This window comes from Scyliorhinus canicula, chromosome 18 (genome assembly GCF_902713615.1).
Source record: "Scyliorhinus canicula chromosome 18, sScyCan1.1, whole genome shotgun sequence".
NCBI lineage: Eukaryota > Metazoa > Chordata > Chondrichthyes > Carcharhiniformes > Scyliorhinidae > Scyliorhinus > Scyliorhinus canicula.
Window position 1 is genome coordinate 10,223,600 of NC_052163.1, and position 19,967 is coordinate 10,243,566.

At 46.8% G+C, this 19,967-nt stretch overlaps 2 protein-coding genes across 3 annotated transcripts in view; one reads left to right on the forward strand and one right to left on the reverse strand.

The window, feature by feature from the left end:
- The window catches only part of LOC119953150, an 82,291-nt gene that overhangs the window by 24,348 nt on the left and 37,976 nt on the right, over positions 1 to 19,967 (reverse strand). The window lies entirely within an intron of this gene.
- kpna2 (karyopherin alpha 2 (RAG cohort 1, importin alpha 1)) lies at positions 2,000 to 19,348 on the forward strand. 2 transcript variants are annotated; one of them, XM_038777047.1, is made up of 11 exons: positions 2,000 to 2,086; positions 2,465 to 2,577; positions 2,664 to 2,801; positions 2,898 to 2,980; positions 3,875 to 4,143; positions 7,759 to 7,853; positions 9,324 to 9,587; positions 10,039 to 10,272; positions 16,627 to 16,809; positions 18,081 to 18,230; positions 19,014 to 19,348. In XM_038777047.1, exons 2-11 carry the CDS (start codon positions 2,506 to 2,508, stop codon positions 19,101 to 19,103), a joined length of 1,578 nt encoding a protein of 525 aa, XP_038632975.1. In that variant the 5' UTR covers positions 2,000 to 2,086; positions 2,465 to 2,505; the 3' UTR covers positions 19,104 to 19,348. The 2 variants fall into 2 exon arrangements, with proteins under 2 accessions (XP_038632975.1, XP_038632976.1); XM_038777048.1 differs by lacking the exon at positions 2,000 to 2,086 and adding an exon at positions 2,163 to 2,181.

The following is a 19,967-nucleotide window of genomic DNA, read 5'->3' on the forward strand; positions in this document are numbered from 1 at the left end:
TCCGTGAGTTATTTATTACTGGTGAAATCAAAGTTCTCATCTACAAATCACCCTCCCATCATCAATTTCCCCGCTTCCCTAGCCTTGGTTTTCTTTCTTCACCCACTCTCAAACTTCTCGCACCACTGTGGGCAGAAAACCAGAAGCAAAAACATTCAATTACAGGGGACCCTATGAACATTGAAAAATGTCATTTGATCAGATGTGTCACATTATCAGAACATCATGTGATCCATATCATTTTGTGTCAAAAATGATTTGTGATTTCAGATAGTTTTTCTGTGTCTGCCATATCAGATTCCTTACTCATTTTAATTAGCATTATTAGATCACCTCTCACTCAAGAAAATACAAACAAAGTTTATGCATCATTTAAAATTGAACTCTTTAAGCTTGTGTTTTAGCATCTCTAAGGCCAATATAATTTCTGAGATTCAGTGTTTAAAGCTAAATGGGCTTTTCAGATAAGACCTGACCAAGGGTCTGTACAACTGAAGCAACATTTGTGGCAGAGATTGAAGACAATTTACTTTGGTTTTCCAATATTTGGTTGGATGAATAGGATTTTTACAGCGCAGGAGGCCATTCGGCCCAACATGTCTGAAAGAGCCCCCTGCCCAGACCCAGTCCCCACCCTATCCCTGGAACCTCACCTAACCTGTACATCTTTGGACTGTGGGAGGAAACCGGAGCACCCGGAGGAAACCCAGTGGACACAGAGAAAACATGGAAACTGCACACAAGTCACCCAAGGCTGGAATTGAACCTAGGTCCCTGCCTATGAGGCAGCAGTGCTAACCACTGTGCCCACCCAGGAAATTTCTGTTCACGTAGTTCTGGACAGGCGGTGACAAATCCAAACCAGTAAAGGAGTAGAGAGTGGTGGTGGGTAAGGTAGAGCTGTTGTAGTCAGCATACAGGTGAAACAGGATTAGGGTGAGCACAGTAAGAAGTGTTACACCAGGTTAAAGTCCAACAGGTTTGTTTCAAACACGAGCTTGTTCTAGAAACATTTATATAGACAAAGTCAGAGATGCTGGACAATGCTTGGAATGAGAGCATTAGCAGGTAATCAAATCGTTACTCTCCTCCCGACACAAACAATTTGATTACCTGCTAATGCTCGCATTTCAAGCATCTCTGACTTTGTCTATATAAATGTTTCTGGAACATACCTCTCCATTCACCTGAGGAAGGAGCAGTGCTCCGACAGCTCGTGTTTGAAACAAACCTGTTGGACTTTAACCTGGTGTTGTAAGACTTCTTACTGTGCTCACCCCAGTCCAACGCCGGAATCTCCACATCATGATTAGGGTGGGCACAACTGGAGGCCAAGACTGGACATCAGCGTGGTGAGGGACCCGCACACAGGATGTCAACACACAAGATCCATTATTAAATCACCTCTACACAAGATCCATTGCGGGTTGAGACAAAAAAAGCAGAAAAGGTTGAATTGCAAGTGATAGATTAGGGATGTGGGTAAGGGGTGGAAAGAAGTATTAAAACAAACTTTTGGCTTTTTTTGTGTCCCAGTTGGTAGGAGGTTGCTGCAGACTGGGAAATAAGCAAGCACAGATCCCTGACTACTTCTTTGTGGTAAATGTACCAAGGCACAAAATACCGGACATAAAACCATGCAGTGTCGAATAGTGGCCAAGACCGGTGCCCGGAACCTGATTTTGGACGATGTTTCAAAAATGCACCAGACTCGGGCATTGCTGAGCATTTTATATTTTCTTATCCTGAACCAATAGTTACTTTTTCACAAGTCCCACGTGGAAGAAGAGGAGGAGGAAGGAGGGGAAACTGACCATTTACAACATTTCCCCCGCCAGGGTTGGCGCTGTGCGCGGAGTAACTTTTTTACCCGCCAGCTGATTGGCTGAGCGGTTGGCATGGCAACTCCGACCAACCGCATCCTCAGCTTCTTTCAAATCAGCCAATGGGGAAATTGCTTTGACTCGAATGAGCCAATGGGAGAGGGGTGAGGCGGGAGGTTTAAATAGCTGCAGTGGGGGCCCGGCTCGCAGTTGTGTCGGGAGTGGCAGCGATTACAAGGCACACAGCTGGACACGCTCTGTTGGTAATTCACATAGATAGTTATTTAAAAATTTACAGCGCTGAGTTGCTAAGATTATCCTATTCCTCTTGTGGAGCGGTAACAGAATTTTAACCAAGGTAGAACTCCGTGAAAGTATCTCCAGCGAAAGGCCCTTCAAACGTGGCGTGCCTGTAAAATCTTTGTCTTGTAACTTGGGCAAAGACTCGCTCAGCTTTTCATTCTGGAACTATTCGCTCTTTAACTAAGCAACTCTTTTAAAGCTGGTTTTAAGTGCTGGAACTTGGGTGGTTGCTAACTTTTAAAAGAGGTGCAGAAGTCTTCCCTTTTAACACTGTTTTTAACTTTGCCAAATTGTATATATTGTGGTTCACCTATCCAATGTCTTATTTTGTTATGTAGAGTTAACTTTTTTTTGATCGAGTTGCTTGAAAAGTTGGAAGATGTCAACCACGCCCAACGAGAACGCCTGCAGCCGCCTGACCAAGTTTAAGAACAAGGGTAAAGACGCCAATGTAAGTTGCAGTGTTTGTGGCGGTTTTGTTGAGCAGTTTCATGATGATTACAAATTTCCTGATTGATTCCGTCCTTGCTCCAAAAGGAATTGCGACGCAGGAGAATCGAAACTAACGTTGAGCTGCGGAAAGCCAAAAAGGATGACCAGCTGTTTAAAAGGAGGAATGTGAACAGTTTTCCCGATGAAAATGTATCTCCCCTTCAGGAGAAGAACAGCATCCAGGTATCGTACACCTCCGAATCGTGTAATATTAAAAACAATAATTGGCGTTCTACTTTTAATTGCTGGTTTTTTTTTTTGTTAACAAATAAAAATCAGGTGCATATGAGTTTGGAAGACATCATTCAAGGTCTCCAGAGCAATTATTTGGAAACTCAACTCCAAGCGACTCAGGCTGCTAGGTAAGAATGGATTGACTGTCTCCTGCCACCGTACTTAGAATTAGAAGCCTTTTAAAATGTTACAACATTTGGAAGTTAACGTGGAGCCCCAGAACTCTTTCTTCTTTAATTAAAGCCGTGTGGTGTCAAATATAGTTATAATTGGACAGTATGCTGTAGGAATATTGAACAAACTTTTGGAATATAGAATTGGTGCACTTTCTCCCATCTGTAATTTCAATTAATCTGAATGTGCTAAAGTACCGTCACCCAATTCAAGCACTCGTTATGTCGGTGCAGGCTCGATGGGCCGAATGGCCTCTTGCACTGGAGGGAGTCTATGGTTGTAGGGCTCACGGGGTCTTCACCTTGATCTCCAATTTAAAAATTAACTACTGATCTAGCATCAATTACAGTTTATAGAGTTACAAACCTCTACCACCCAATAATAATCTTGGGCAAACTTAACTCTGCAATAAAACTACAAATCTGTTGGATCATTTTTATGACCTGTGGCATTAGCAAAGATAAATAAACTGCCAGACTGAATAGAACTGAAGCTGATCACAAACCAGTCCCTGCAAGTATGCTTTTCCAGCTAGGGTTGATAACTTAGAACAAAAACTGCTCCTCCCTGCCCCCCCCCCCCCCCCAAATGATTAGTGAAGTGGGCCAGTTGGAACAACCTGAGTTAGCTTGCATGATGATGGGGATGTTGGAGTCCAAAAACAACTCTTTAAAATATTTTGATCTAGTTTGTTGCCTCCAGTTTCCCAGTTAAACAGCTGAATCCAGGACTATTGTTTGTTTCTTTCAGGATTGAAACTTGGTGTTTTACATGTGCTTAACCCATTGAGTGATATTTAACAGTACTATTGCTGGCATTGTATAAAAAATTGTGTTTTTAATTTCCAGGAAACTACTTTCTAGAGAGAAACATCCTCCCATAGACAAAATCATTCAGGCTGGGCTCATCCCCAGATTTGTAGAATTCCTTGGCAACTTTGACTGTAGCCCCATCCAGTTTGAAGCTGCATGGGCCCTCACCAACATAGCTTCTGGAACCTCTGATCAGACCAAGGCAGTCGTTGAAGGTGGTGCTATTCAAGCATTCATCAATTTGTTAGCCTCTCCACATCCACACATCAGTGAACAAGCAGTATGGGCTTTAGGAAACATTGCAGGTAATTGTTGAGTAATAACTACATGAGTGGAAGGATTGTTTGTAAGATGTTCATTGACAATTGAAATCTGTAAATTGGGTCGCAACTTGGCTATAAGTAATTAGTTCAAATTTACACCTCGGAATTGGGTGAGAGGAGGGTGGGGGTGGCCGGACAAGAGAAAGTTGGGGTTTATTATTGAAGGCTATTCACTGATCCCTTTCCATTTAGATATTCTGGTCCTCTTAATGCATGAAAGGCCAGTTATTGGTGTACTGCACTGTATGATGTGGTTGTGCATTAAGATGTTGATGTATTAAATTTCAACCATGGCAAGAAATTTTATTGACCATAGTCATCATGACACAGGCCACTCCTCCATTGAATCTGTCGGCTCCAGCATTCCAGTCATCTCATATCCTTTGCTCTATCCCCTACAGCCCTTGAAGTGTAGTACCATCAGTGCCTTTCTAATTTCCTTTTGAATACATTCTCTACTTCCATGGCCCTTTTATGCAGTGTTCCTGGCTACACATAGCAACTTGCTGCAATTGCATCTCTTCATTTATTTTTTTTATTTTTTTTTATTTATAAATTTAGATTACCCAATTTTTTTTTCCAATTAAGGGGCAATTTAGCATGGCCAATCCACCTACCCTGCACATCTTTGGGTTGTGGGGGCGAGACCCACGCAGACACGGGGAGAATGTGCAAACTCCACACGGACAGTGACCCAGAGCCGGGATCGAACCTGGGACCTCAGCGCCGTGAGGCGGTTGTGCTAACCACTAGGCCACCGTGCTGCCCTATCTCTTCATTTCTTGCCCCAACTCTTAAATCCATGTTCCTTAATCCTTGTACCATCAGCTCATGGGAACAGATTTTCTTTAACCTGTCAGAACCTAGTACAACCCTTATCAATTGTCCCTCAAAGCTGTCTGCTGAACCCTTCAGTTCAAACTTTATTTTCTCCAACTGGAGGAAATCACAAGGTCCCCTAACCAGGCCACCATCTCCCTTCTCTAGTGCCTCGCTAAATCCCCCAGTAGGTGTGGTGCCAATTTCACTGCAAACTTCATAAAATTCCACTGGATAACCGTCTGGCCCTGGAGCCTTCCCCTGACTTCATCCCTCTTGTACTCTCCATTATCTCCCCCAGCCCTAAAGGCTCCTCTAGTGCCTGCCTCCCCATCTCATCCAGCCATGGAAATTGCAGCCTGTCTAAGAACTGTTCCATATCCCCCTCCTTCCTGTACCTTGACGATCTCTCTCTCCTCGAACCACTGCCTTCCATGCCTCTCACAATGTGGCTGCCAATACCTCCCCATTTTGGTTGAACTTCACATAGTCCTTAATCACTGACTGCACCATATTACAAAACCTTGTCTGCTAACAACCCTGTATCCATCCTCCATCCCAGTGCTTGCTCCCATCCCAAACTCTTGCTCCTATCCCAACTACGTTGAACCTCCCACCTCCTTTGCACTTCGCAGCCTTCCCATTGACCTGGGGCTTGTCCTGGCCACCCTCTTCCCCAGCAAACCGTTAAAATCCCCTCCCATAATCAACTGGTGTGTGGCCAAGTCTGGATCGCTCCCAGTAAACCCCCCCCCCCCCCCTCACAATCCCCACATCGTCCCAATTCGGTGTGTACACATTTCACTAACATCTCCCACCTGGGTCACTCACTCCCTTCGCGCACTCAAACCCCATGTGGGATTCTCTGCCCGACGCCGATATTGTAATTGGGTATCAGGCAGAGAATCCCTTGACACAAAATTGGGCATGGTGCCTGTGTCTGGATGTTCCGCCCCCTCCTAAACTGCATCATCAGGAGTACGGTGCACGCCATTGGGACGGCACAGGATATCACCTGAAGGCCTGCCCCAGATGGTCTGACATTCTGATGGCACAGATGAGTTTTCGTCAACCTAGCGTGGTGGCTGCAGACTGTGGCAGGTGCCTCCAGTCTTTGTGTTTTGGGGGGGGGGGGGTACAAGGAGGGGTACAATCTGGCAGCCGACCCTGGCCTTGCCAACATAAACGGCTGGAGAATAATGGGGTCTGTGGCTGCATGTGGACTCTGCTGCCAGACAGTATCTCCTCCAAAACATAAACACCATCACCGGGGGGGCGGGGGCGGGCGGGTGGAGAGAGAGACTGTTGCCCCTTACAGACTTATTACCCCTGCGACAAGTAGTCGACCCAATGAAAACCCTCCACTTCAGAAGAAAAGAGAAACCCCACACTACCCATAGCCACCAAACTCCATTGTGCCAGCTCCTCCATCTCTCATTAAAGGTCTGTTCTCCTGTTTGTGCTCTTTAATGAAGTCATTCGCTGCCTCTGGGGTTTCCAAATAATACTCCTGGCCTTCAAAAGTCACCCACAGTTTGCTGGGTAGATCACCCTGAAAGTCTATATAAAACCTTGGCCCAGTTGAATCGAGTGTGCCTTTTTGCCAGTTCTGCGCCAATGTCCTGGTATATTTGGACCTTGATCCCCCTTCATTAATGGTTTTGCTTCTCCCTGACCCACTGCAGGATCTTTTCCTTTCCACAAACTTGTGGAGCTTTGCAATCACTGCCTGTGGTGGCTCCTCTGCTCTTGGCTTCTTCCTTTGACACTTGTGTGCTCAATCCACCTCTGGGGCCTTCTCCAGCACCTCCTCTGCCACCAGCCCTGCCAGCATCTAGACTTATCTCATGGCACTCTGCCTGAAGGAGTGGAAGATATGACGATACCGTCTTCTAGACCTGTTCTCCTGCTCTTCCACCTTTGCTCTTAGTGCAAAAGGTCTCCCAGGCACCCCACCTCTGCCTCTAATGCCACCTTCTGATCATTGTGGTCTGATATCCCAGAACTGTGACCCCTGTACTTCCAAACACTTCTTGACCCTTTCCTTTGATGGCCTTCAATCGGGCCTCTTGCATCTCCTTTCTTTGACAAAACTCTTCTCTAATAAAAGCCAGTAACTGCTCCATCTGGTCTTCCCTAACCTGTACCACTGTCCCCCTCAATTTTTCCAATAACTGCTGTGCCACACATCTCTTTACTTGGCAAGGTCTTTCACCTTTTGCCAGAATCTGCAGATATGCCACTCGGTGGAAGGGCTCTGTTCTACACCTTGGAGCAGGAGCTGCCCTGTGTGCGACCACTTGCTAGAACTCGCTACGAAGATTCTAATGCCCATCCATTCTGCCAAAATTCATCAGCTCATTCTTGGAGAATAGTTCTATCTTTTGAGATTCCAAAACTCTGGCCTGTAATTATTTCTGCTCAAAACCCTGACAGGGCTTTTCACAGTAACTTCATTGAAGCCTACTCGTGACGATAAGTGATTTTCATTTCATTTTTCACGTTTCTGAGCAGAACACTAATTTCTTGGGTGTTGACTTGTTTTGGCCTATGTTATTTGAGAGCCTTGCAGTTATCTGGATTGTATGATTTCAGTCATTCATTTGTAATGTTTCCTGAAAATGGGCTTCCACAATTTAATTGCAAATACATGCAACTTAACTTGTCCCATCAATAACAGACAATGAAATGCTGATGCACTACAACATTGCACTTAATTTTGCTTTGCATACTTGTGATAAAATTTTTCTGGAGAATGACCTGGCTTATTTGTTTCAGGTGATGGATCACACTACAGAGACTTAGTGATCAAGTGTGGCGCCCTTGACCCATTACTTGCATTACTGGCTGTTCCTGAATTATCTGCATTATCGGTGAGACACTTTCTTGGTGAGAGTTGGAGTAGCATATATGCCTGGTTTCATCCCACAGTCCAAAGGTGCAGGTTAGGTGGATTGGCCATGCTAAATTGCCCCTTAGTGTCCAGGGAAGTGTAGGTTAGGTTGAGGGTTATTGGGATAGGGCAGGCAAATGGATTTGGGTGGAGAGCTCTTTCAGACGGTTGGTGTGGACTTGATGGACTGAATGGCCTCCTTCTGCACTGTACCAATTCTGTTCTGAAAGTGATGGTAAGATTGATCAAATGATACAAAGATCTGTAGAGGGGCAGGTAATGGAGGAAGCAGGTGGGCTTCAGAGGGACTTGGGCAGGCTTGGAGAGAGCAAAGAAGTTGCAGATGAATACAATGTGGGGAAAAAAAGATGCATAGAAAATCAGAAGCACAAAGGGACTTGGGAGTCCTTGTTCATGATTCTCAAGGTTAATGTGCAGGTTCAGTTGGCAGTTAGGAAGGCAAATGCAATGTTAGCATTTGTGTCGAGAGGGCTAGAATACAAGACCAGGGATGTACTTCTGAAGCTATATATGGCTCTGGTCAGTCAGACCCCATTTGGAGTATTGTGAGCAGTTTTGGGCCCTGTATCTAAGAAGGATGTGCTGGCCTTGGAAAGGGTCCAGAGGAGGTTCGCAAGAATGATCCCTGAAATGAAGAGCTTTAATTGTAGGAGGAGCAGTTGAGGACTCTGGGTGTGTACTTGTTGGGAGTTTAGAAGGAAGAGGAAGATCTTATTGGAACTTGCAGGATACTGAGGCCTGGATAGAGTGGACGTGGAGAGGATGTTCCCACTTCTAGGAAAAACTAGAAGCAGAGGACACCATCTGACTGAAGGGACGATCCTTTAAAACGGATGAGGTGGGATGATCCTTTAAAACAAATGAGGTGGAATTTCTTCAGCCAGAGGGTGGTGAATCTGTGGAACTTTGCTGCAGAAGGCTGTGGAGACCAAATCACTGTCTTTAAAACGGAGATAGATAGGTTTTTGATCAATAAAGGGATCGGGGGTAATGGGGATGAGAAATATCAGCCATGATTGAATGGCGGAGCAGACTTGATGGGTCTAATTCTGCCCCTATGTCTTATGGTCTAAATCATGGTCTAAATCAAGTGTAATATACTGTGTACATTTTGAATCGGCAAAGGGTTTATTTTGCTCAAATGTGTTCACGTTTTGCACTTATTTGCATGTGGCAACCTTCCAGATCGGCAAGGTTACCATATTGTTCATCTCTAATTCTAAGGTGTTGGTGAGCCACCTTGAACTGCAGCAGTTCCTGTGGTGCAGGTTAACACAATGCTGGCCAGTATGTTTTCACTGCAACAGTGAAGCAGTTTTGCATAGATCACTTCCACCTGAAAAGTAACGTCTTAAAATGTGAACAAACACTAGGATGCATGGGGTATATTATCAAACTGTTTCCAACAAACTATCTCTTCTCAATCCAGTCTAGTTATCTGCGAAATGTAACTTGGACATTGTCAAATCTCTGCCGCAACAAGAGCCCATCTCCACCTATAGAAGCAGTAAAGCAGATTCTGCCAGCCCTTGTACGCCTGCTACATCATGATGACAAAGAGGTTCTCACAGATGCATGCTGGGCTATTTCTTATCTAACCGATGGCTCAAATGATCGCATTGAAGTGGTGGTGAGCACTGGGGTGGTGCCACGCTTGGTGCAGCTCCTGGCATCATGTGAACTAACTATAGTGGTAAGTTTTTAATATTATATTCAAATCACATGGCTATTTAGAAATATCTAAATTTAATGATAAATATTGGAAGGCTGGAGTGAGTTAGTGAGCCGCAGTTCAGTGGTTACTGAGCTGCACTAAGCATTGTAGCACTTGCAGCATTTTTAACCTGCTTCAAGTGAATTCTTCACTAGCAACAATTAAATCCATGCAAAGTACAATTGGTTCTTGTTAATGCAAATTCAGCATTTCACAGCAAAATGTACAATTACAATGCTAGACCAGACCTTGACAGTGGATGGGATACTGGACCAAAACCACTTAATGATTGCATGAAAAAAATAAGGATTTGGTATTTTTAAAACACAACTTGTTATTAACACAATATTAAAATCTTTAACCTCACACTGTGTATACTGGTAATTCTGGTTGTATACTGGTAATTCACTTTATGAATTATGTTTTTCAGACACCTGGCCTCCGGGCAGTGGGCAATATTGTGACTGGTACAGATGACCAGACACAGAACGTGATTGACTCTGGTGTGCTGGACTACTTTGGTGCTCTGCTTGTCCACACAAAGGGCAACGTCCAAAAGGAGGCTGCCTGGACAATTTCAAACATTACAGCTGGGAAGCCAGAACAAATCCAAGCAGTTATTGACAGTGGACTTGTTCCACCTCTCGTTCAATTGCTTAGAAAGGTGAGCAATTGAAAATCTGTAGTAACAATCATGGCACACTCATAGCTAGAACCTCCAGCGTTACAAACGGTTGCTCAACCTTGAATACAATTAAGCTAGTATTTCAAGCAATAGAACATCATTCAATCCTGACAGTGCAGAAGGAGACCATTCAGCCCATCAAGTCTTTTTTTTATTTTTTTATTTTTTTTTTATTTTATAAATTTAGATTAGCCAATTATTTTTTCTAATTAAGGGGCAATTTAGCATGGCCAATCCACCTACTCTGCACATTTTTTTGGGTTGTGGGGGCGAAACCCACGCAGACACGGGGAGACTGTGCAAACTCCACAGTGACCCAGAGCCGGGATCGAACCTGGGACCTCAGCGCCGTGAGGCGGTTGTGCTAACCACTAGGCCACCGTGCTGCCCCAGCCCATCAAGTCTGCACCAGCCTGTGCCCTACCTTGGCCCTGGTCCCCATACACCACCTAACCTTTTGGGCAATATTAGCATGGCCAATTGACCTAAGGACTGTGGGAGGAAACCGGAGCAGCCGGAGGAAACTCATGCAGACACTGGGAGAAAAGTGCAAACTCCACAGTCACCTGAACAAGGTCCTTGGTGCTATGAGGCAGCAGTGATAACCACTGTGCTGACCTTCCCTTGTAACCAAACCTATTCTGGACAATGGTTTTTCTTCCACTGTCCTCTTGGATTATCATGTTACTTGGAAGTGTACCTTGGGATCCAAAGGACACCTGTGTAAATTTAAATGGTAATGATGGATAAATCATGTACTCACATTATCACTAGAGACAAGTGGCTCTTTGCTGGGATGCAGTTGGACTATGTACAATATGAATTGACAGTCAAATTATACACTACCTGCTTTTTTTTTAAAATAATTTTTATTGAAATTTTTCGATACAAACATTTACCCCTACTACATTTTAAATTATAACACAACAAATCCCCCCCCGGAAAATCCTCCCCACGCCCTCCCCCGCGCGCACCCCCCCACCCTCTTTTCCCCCCCCCCCCCCCCCCCCCGCGCTACCAGTCTAGCAACCAAACCGTTTTTCCCTTTCTGCCGATGGCCTCGGGCAGCCATTGCCCGCGACCCCCCGCTGACGTGCTCCCTTCGTTGCTATCCCCCCCCCCCCCCTCCCCCCCCCCCCCTTTCTCCCCGGGTTGCTGCTGTTTCGGCCTCCAGTTCCTATCTCTGATCCAGAAAGTCAAGGAAGGGCTGCCACCGCCGGAAGAACCCCTGTACCGACCCTCTCAGGGCGAATTTGATTCTTTCCAATTGGATGAAGCTTGCCATGTCGTTTAACCAGGTGTTAACACTTGGTGGCCTTGTGTCCCTCCACTGAATCAAGATCCTTCTCCGAGCTACCAAGGACGCAAAGGCCAATATTCCGGCCTCCCTTGCCTCCTGTACTCCTGGCTCCACCCCAACCCCAAAAATCGCTAGCCCCCACCCTGGTTTGACCCTGGTTCCCACCACTCTCGATACCGTCCCCGCCACCCCCTCCCAGAACTCCTCCAGTGCCGGACACATCCAGAACATATGTGCATGGTTCGCAGGGCTTCCCGAACACCTGACACACCTGTCCTCACCCCCGAAGAACCGACTCATCCTAGTCCCCGTCATATGGGCTCTGTGCAGCACCTTAAATTGGATGAGGCCCAACCTTGCGCACGACGACGACGAATTGACCCTCTCTAGGGCATCCGCCCATGTCCCATCCTCTATCTGCTCTCCCAGCTCCGCTTCCCACTTGTCTTTCAGCTCCTCTATCGGTACCTCCTCCACCTCCTGCATTATTCTGTAGATGTCCGAGACCTTCCCTTCTCCGACCCAGGCCCCTGACAGCACCCTATCACTCGCCCCTCTATCGGGAAGCAAGGGAAATCCTTCCACCTGTCGTCTGGCAAATGCCTTCACCTGCAGGTATCTAAACGTGTTCCCCGGGGGGAGCTCAAATTTCTCCTCCAGCTCCCCCAGGCTCGCAAACCTCCCCTCTATGAACATGTCCCTCAGTTGCCTGATGCCCGCCCTGTGCCAGCTCTGGAATCCCCCGCCAGTGTTCCCCGGGACAAATCTGTGGTTCCCTCTCGGTGGCGCCGCCATCAGACCCCCCACTTCCCCCCTGTGTCGCCTCCACTGCCCCCAGATTTTAAGGGTGGCCGCCACTACCGGACTCGTGGTATATCTTGTGGGGGGGAGCGGCCATGGTGCCGTTACTAGCGCCCCCAGGCTTGTATTGCCGCAGGACGCCCTCTCCATACGTTTCCAAGCTGCCCCCTCCCCCTCCATCACCCACTTGCGCACCATCGATGCGTTCGCCGCCCAGTAGTATCCGGAAAGATTGGGTAGCGCTAATCCTCCACTGTCCCTACTCCGTTCCAAGAAAATCCTTCTCACTCTAGGGGTGCCATGTGCCCACACATAGCCCATAATGCTGCTAGTTACCTTCTTGAAGAAGGCCCTGGGGAGAAAGATGGGCAAGCACTGGAACAGAAACAAGAACCTCGGGAGGACCGTCATTTTGACTGACTGCACCCTCCCTGCTAGCGACAGCGGTACCATGTCCCACCTCTTGAACTCCTCCTCCATCTGCTCCACCAGCCTTGAAAAGTTCAGCTTGTGGAGGGTCCCCCAGTTCCTTGCCACCTGCACCCCCAAGTACCTGAAGCTCTTTACTGCTCTCTTAAAGGGGAGCCGCCCAATTCCCTCCCCCTGATCTCCTGGGTGTATCACAAAGACCTCACTTTTACCCACATTTAATTTATATCCTGAAAAGTCCCCAAACTCCGCTAGTATTTCCATTACCTCCGGCATTCCCCCTTCCGGGTCCGCCACATATAACAACAAATCATCCGCATAGAGTGATACCCGATGTTCCTCCCCTCCCCTTGTCAGTCCTCTCCACCCCCCTGAACCCCTCAGTGCCATCGCCAACGGTTCGATCGCTAATGCAAATAGTAAGGGGGATAGGGGGCAGCCCTGCCTGGTACCTCGATGGAGCCCAAAATACTCTGACCTCCTCCCGTTTGTAACCACACTCTCCATCGGGGCCGAATACAACAGCTTCACCCACTTGATAAATCCCTCCCCAAACCCAAACCGTTCCAGCGTCTCCCACAGGTATTCCCACTCCACCCTATCGAATGCCTTCTCCGCATCCAGTGCTACCACTATCTCAGCCTCCCCCTCCACTGCTGGCATCATAATCACATTCAACAGTCTCTGGACATTTGTGTTAAGTTGTCGTCCCTTTACGAACCCCGTCTGGTCCTCATGGATTACCCCTGGCACACAATCCTCTATTCTGGTTGCCAGGACCTTTGCCAACAGTTTGGCATCTACATTCAAGAGGGAGATGGGCCTGTAGGACCCGCACTGTACAGGGTCTTTGTCCTGCTTCAGGATCAAGGAGATCAGGGCCTGTGACATTGTCGGGGGCAGAACCCCCCCCTCTCGCGCCTCATTGAAGGCTCGCACCAGCACTGGACCCACCAAGTCCACATACTTCTTATAAAATTCCACCGGGAACCCATCCGGCCCCGGCGCCTTCCCCGCCTGCATCTGGCCTATCCCTTTAACTAGCTCCTGCAGCTCTATCGGCGCCCCCAGCCCCTCCACCCGTTCCTCCTGGACCTTTGGGAACCTCAATCTATCGAGGAAGTTCTCCATTCCCCCCCTCCTCCTGGGCGGCTCAGACCGGTACAATTCCCTGTAGAAATCCCTGAAGACCCCGTTCACCTCTTGCCCCTTCTGCACTACGTTCCCTCCCTTCTCTCTCACTCCCCCAATCTCTCTGGCTGCATCTCGCTTGCGCAGCTGGTGTGCTAGCATCCTGCTCGCCTTTTCCCCGTACTTATAGACCGCGCCCTGTGCCCTTCTCCATTGCGTCTCCGCCTTCCTAGTGGTCAGTAGGTCAAACTGGGCCTGTAAACTGCACCGCTCCCTCAACAGCCCCTCCTCTGGTGTCTCCGCATATCTCCTGTCCACTTCTATAAGTTCCCCCACCAGTCTCTCCCTCTCCTGCCTCTCCTTCCTTTCTCTGTGTGCCCTTATGGAGATCAGCTCTCCTCTGATCACTGCTTTCAGGGCCTCCCAGACTACCCCCACCTTCACCTCGCCCGTGTCGTTCGTGCCCAGATATCTCTCAATGCCCTTCCGGACCCTTCCGCACACCTCATTGTCCGCCAGCAGCCCCACATCCAGGCGCCACAACGGGCGCTGGTCCCGTGCTTCCCCCAGTTCTACCTCTACCCAGTGTGGTGCATGGTCCGAAATCGCAATGGCCGAGTACTCCGTGTCCTGCACTCTCGAAATCAGCCCCCTGCTCAGTACAAAAAAGTCTATTCTGGAGTACACCCTGTGGACGTGGGAGAAAAAAGAATACTCCCTCGCCCTTGGCCTGCCAAATCTCCAAGGGTCTACCCCCCCATCTGCTCCATGAACCCCCTTAGCACCTCTGCCGCTGCCGGCCTCCTATTCGTCCTGGAACTCGATCTGTCCAGCCCAGGGTCGAGCACTGTATTGAAGTCCCCCCCCCATGATCAGGCCCCCTGCCTCCAGACCCGGAATGAGGCCCAACAGGCGCCTCATAAAACCCGCGTCATCCCAATTCGGGGCATACACATTCACCAGCACCACATTCTCTCCCTGCAGCCTACCCTTCACCATCACGTACCTACCCTCCTTATCTGCTACCACCTGCGCCGCCACGAACGACACCCTCTTTCCCACCAAAATCGCCACCCCCCGGTTCTTTGCGTCCAAGCCTGAGTGGAACACCTGTCCCACCCACCCCCTTCTCAGGCGTACCTGGTCTACTACTCTCAAGTGAGTCTCCTGCAACATTGCCACATCCGCCTGCAGTCCCTTTAGGTGTGAAAAAACCCTTGCTCTCTTGACCGGCCCATTCAGCCCCCTCACGTTCCAAGTAACCAACCGGGTCGCGGAGCGACCCGTCCCTTTCCCCTGTCTATTAGCCATGTCCTGTCCCCTGTTCGCCCCGGGCCGACCCTCCCCTTCTGACCCGTTCCCCATGGCGATGGCCCCCCCCCCTCTCTCCTCCCGTTCTTCCCTTCCCGTCCTCGGCCTTTCCAGCAGCAACCCGGTATCCCCCCCTAACCCCCCTTCCCCCCACCCCCCCCCCTGGCTAGGACCCCTCCTAGCCGCGGTGTATCCACCATCGTACTCCCGAGAGTCAGCTGGTTTTCGCTGACCCGGCTGCCCCTGCCACACTCCGACTCCTCCCGATGTGGGGGGGGAGGGGCCTCCCCCCCCCCCCCCCCCCCTTGCCATCCCTCTCTGACCCCGCTTCAGCGCGGGAAAAGCCGCCATTGCTGGCCACACCCCACTCTTCTCTCCTCCCCCTTCCTCCGTCCCGCGCGCGGGAAACAGGGGAAAGCCCGCGCTTTCGCCCGGCCACACCCTACCCCGCCATCTTCAATTCCACCCCCGTCCCCATCCAAGCCCCTAAAAAAGCCCCCTTAAAACGAGAGGAAGAAAAAAGAGAAAAAGAAAACACGCATAACCAACTTGCACCCCCCCGTCCCGCCTCCCCAACTTAACAATATAACAATATAAATAACAAATCTCAAATAAATACATAAATACATAACTATGCCTGCATAACTAAATAACTACCCAATAATAACGTATTTAACCATCACCCTCCATCGAACAGAACAGTAACCATAACCCTTAAAGAACAGATCAAAAAACAGTAAAACACTACCTGCTTTAAAAACTGTTCTCCACATTGGTTTGGCTTCTCTAGATTAAGTGTGCCAAATGCAGCTTGTAAAAAATCAAGTTGCTCTTGTGCCACGGTCACACCTCTGAACATCCATCTCCAGTCTGTTCTTGGGATATCTTTGTCACTGCTCCTCTAGCTTCAGCTTTTGTGGGTACTTCATACTCTAGATTTGAGCCTTGCAAGTGGTTAGGCGCTTGATTGAGAGGAGTCCACTCAACTCCAGGATCACTTGCATCCTCCAGACTGAGATGACCTCAAGACTCTGACTAAAGTTGGCATTAGTGTTAGCATAGCATGCCAACTAACCAGCATTGTGTACCCTAACACCAATCAGTTTATTGGTTATTGGCTGTAGCTCAGAGCCCTACTGAGACTTGTGCATAATTTTCCTTTATTTTAAATACTGTACAGAGTATTGCAGTCAACAAGTTCTATAATTAAAATTGGGCCCCCACTTCAGATGAACAAAGGACCTCTTGTCAAACATTAATTCTTGCCATTACTAGCATAGGTAGCTGCTGTGTATCTAGATGCTCTGCCTTTCTGTTACACAGCATTTATTTATAACCACTTGTCTAACTTTATTTCACAGGGTGACTTTAAATCTCAGAAAGAAGCAGTCTGGGCTGTTACAAACTACACCAGTGGTGGTACAATTCATCAAATTATCTACCTTGTTCAATCTGGAGTTGTGGAGCCATTACTGGCCTTGCTATCAGTCAAAGACTGCAAGACTATCCAAGTTATTTTGGATGCCATTACTAATATATTTCTGGTAAGGTTCTCTTCGGTACAAAGCATGTTATTGATAACACTAACCCACCTGTGGGATTGCACAAGTGGAGTAGACTGTGCCGAACACTTTTTTTTTTTCCCTTCTCTCTCTTTCTCCCCCCCCCCGGTGTAATTATAATAATTGCTTATTGTTACAAGTAGGCTTCAATGAAGTTACTGAAAAGCCCCCAGTCACCACATTCTGGCACCTGTTCAGGGAAGCTGGTACAGGAATTGAACCTGAGCTGCTGCCTTGTTCTGCATTACAAGTCAGTGTGCTAAACAAGCCAAAATCCCATGTTTTGTCCATTTCGTAAGTACCCAGTGGTTTTGTATCAAATAGTATGAAATTACATGAATTGGCATCTTGCAATTTCCTACCTGGGGCAATTGTGAAAGTACAATGTAATGCTGAGTGTGCTTTGCAAGAGTTAATGGTCGTGCTAAATTCTTTTGTACTTGGTGCAAAATCTTCCATTTGATTTAAAAAAAAAAAAAAAATAATTTTAGTGCAATTAAATACCAGTTGTCTTCTCCTCTGTTTCCAGGCTATTTTTATTGAAAAGGCAGAGCATGTATATCTTTGTCTGGATCTGTTATGATGGATGGCTGGAAATACAAAATTTAGCTTGTGCAACAGTTGGCTTCATAGTAAACTCGTTTAATCCTGTCTATGCACTCCAGAAAGTTGCTTGACTAATTGGTTATTGCACGCATGAGTGCGGCCTCAACCAGGATCTTGGATTCGTGTCACATTACATCCACTCCCCAACATCTGGCCTGGACTTGCAAAATTCCACCAACTGTTCTGGTTTGAGACAATTCACACCTCTAACCTGTGATTATCCCTCTCTCAATCTGTAATGATTTGATTACCTGCAAATTCTCGCATTCCAAGCATTGTCTGGCATCGCTGACTTTGTCTATATAAATGTTTCTGGATCATACCCCTCCAGTCACCTGAAGGAGCTGCGCTCCGAAAGCTCGTGTTTGAAACAAACCTGTTGGACTTTAACCTGGTGTTGTAAGACTTCTTACTGTGCTCACCCCAGTCCAACACCGGCATCACTACATCATAATTGGTTATTGATGAGGCTGCAAGGCCATCTTTCAGAACTGAGCAGAAGTGCTCATCTAGTTTGGCAAGATGGCAAAATTGGATTGTAATTTTGGGAAATCAGTAAACCCCTAATTTGCAACCCAATTTTATTGCTGCACAGGAAGTCCAATTGTATAGTGAGCTTTGTTTTCATTGTTCCTTGTTTACTCCAGACTGCAGAAAAGGTTAATGAAACCGAGAAGCTTTGTCTAATGATAGAAGAATGTGGAGGTCTAGACAAAATTGAAGCGCTCCAATCCCATGAAAACGAACAGGTGTATAAAGCTTCCCTGAACCTGATAGAAAAATACTTCTCTGAAGAGGTAAGTGGAGCTGTTGGGCTGGATTTCGGCTTACTTTATTTTTTGTCCTATTGGTAAGTTGCAACCTTCAAATTTACCATGGAATGATAATGGAACTAATTGCTGTTGTTGGCTGGTGGAATTGTGACCAGCTGGAAATAAGGAAACTACTACTCTCCATAGGAGCTGATAAAATCCTAGATCATACAATTCCTCCAGTGCAGAAGGAGGCCATTTGGCCCATCAAGTCTGCACTGGTCCTTGGAAAGAGCACAAGTCCATGCCTCCACTGGACACCTAAAGGGGCAATTTATCTTGGCCAATCCACTTAACCTCACGCCTTCGGACTGGGAAGAAACTGGAGCATCTGGAGAAACCCCCCACAAATGGTGCAAACTCCACAGTCCTGGAAGTCTGAATAGAACATTGCACCCTGGAGCTATGAGGCAGCAGTGCTAAGCATTGAAAACCATAAAACTGTTGCCTCAGTTGCTAGCTAATTAACATCTTGTAGATGTTAGTCACCCACAATCCTGTCATGGAATATGGTTGCAACAAACCATTGGAGAAAAAATTATCCTAATCAAAGCATTCTTTTTTTAACCAAGGTTCCACTGTTCAAATATCAATTGGTAACACCTGGCTAAGCTGCCCTCTGTTACTGGAGACTGAATGCATTTACTTGTGTAGACTTTTTTTTTGTTTGAAATTATCCTTTTCCATTTTATGTAAAATTTGGACTTCACAACCAAGGAATTTTATTCTGTAGAAGATAATCCAGTATTACTGTTTCTGCTTTTGTAGGTTGAGGAAGACCAGAGTGTTGTACCAGATGCCACTGAAGAAGCTTTTACATTTCAGGCCGAGAATCCTGCTGTAACCTTTGACTTTTAAAAGACATCTCTCTCAACTTGAATGACCTGTTTCTTTGTTTTCCTTTTATTTCCTTTTTTCTTTTCTTTGACTGTCAAATAGCATTTCGCACTTAATTGACTATATGCTCTGTACATTTTGTATAAAATTTAATCTGTTTCGGGTTTGTAATTTTTTATGTAAATACTGGGCATTTGGCATGGGTGCAGTAGAACCTCTTTGTTAATACTTGTTTCAAATAAAATTAATAAAATTTTTGAAAACTATCCAATGCTAAATTTAATTGGTAATGGACCAAATGCAACTAAGAATTGAGGGGAAATTTCTAGTATTTCACACTGCCTTTATGCTGCGAGAGGCACTTTGACTTATACTTACAACTATGGGCAATGGATTTTTAGCCATTCAAAATCTAGAACAGTGGAGTGAGGGATAGCTTGGTACATAAACCACCTGAATTTGTAATTTTTTTTTCCAATTAAAGGGCAATTTAGTGTGGCCAATCCACCTATCCTGCACATCTTTTGGATTGTAGGGGCAAAACCCACACAAACACGGGCCATGTGCAAATTCCACACTTGCAGTGACCCAGAGCTGGGATCGAACCTGGGACCTCAGCGCTGTGAGGCAACCATGCTAACCACGAGCCACCGTGCTGCCCTTTGAATTTGTAATTTTAATCTGCAAGGTAATGATTCTGCAGGAGCAACCAGCTCCAAATGAATTACCACAATGCTGGAAATATTAAATTAATACTAAGTTTTCAGGCTTAAGTGAGCCTTTATATAGTTTTGAGATAGCTTTCATACTTACTATTTGAGTAAGAATCTGAATATATTGATACAAACAAAGCTGGTAGTATTGCCTTTGCTCCTGGGGGCAGAG

Bases quoted from the DNA above. Each gene is read 5' to 3' on its own strand.
- kpna2 (XM_038777047.1), top strand. From the start codon at position 2,506: ATGTCAACCACGCCCAACGAGAACGCCTGCAGCCGCCTGACCAAGTTT. The intron at 4,144-7,758 runs GTAATTGTTGAG...TATTTGTTTCAG, and splicing joins GGCTTTAGGAAACATTGCAG to GTGATGGATCACACTACAGA. The intron at 10,273-16,626 runs GTGAGCAATTGA...TTTATTTCACAG, and splicing joins TCGTTCAATTGCTTAGAAAG to GGTGACTTTAAATCTCAGAA.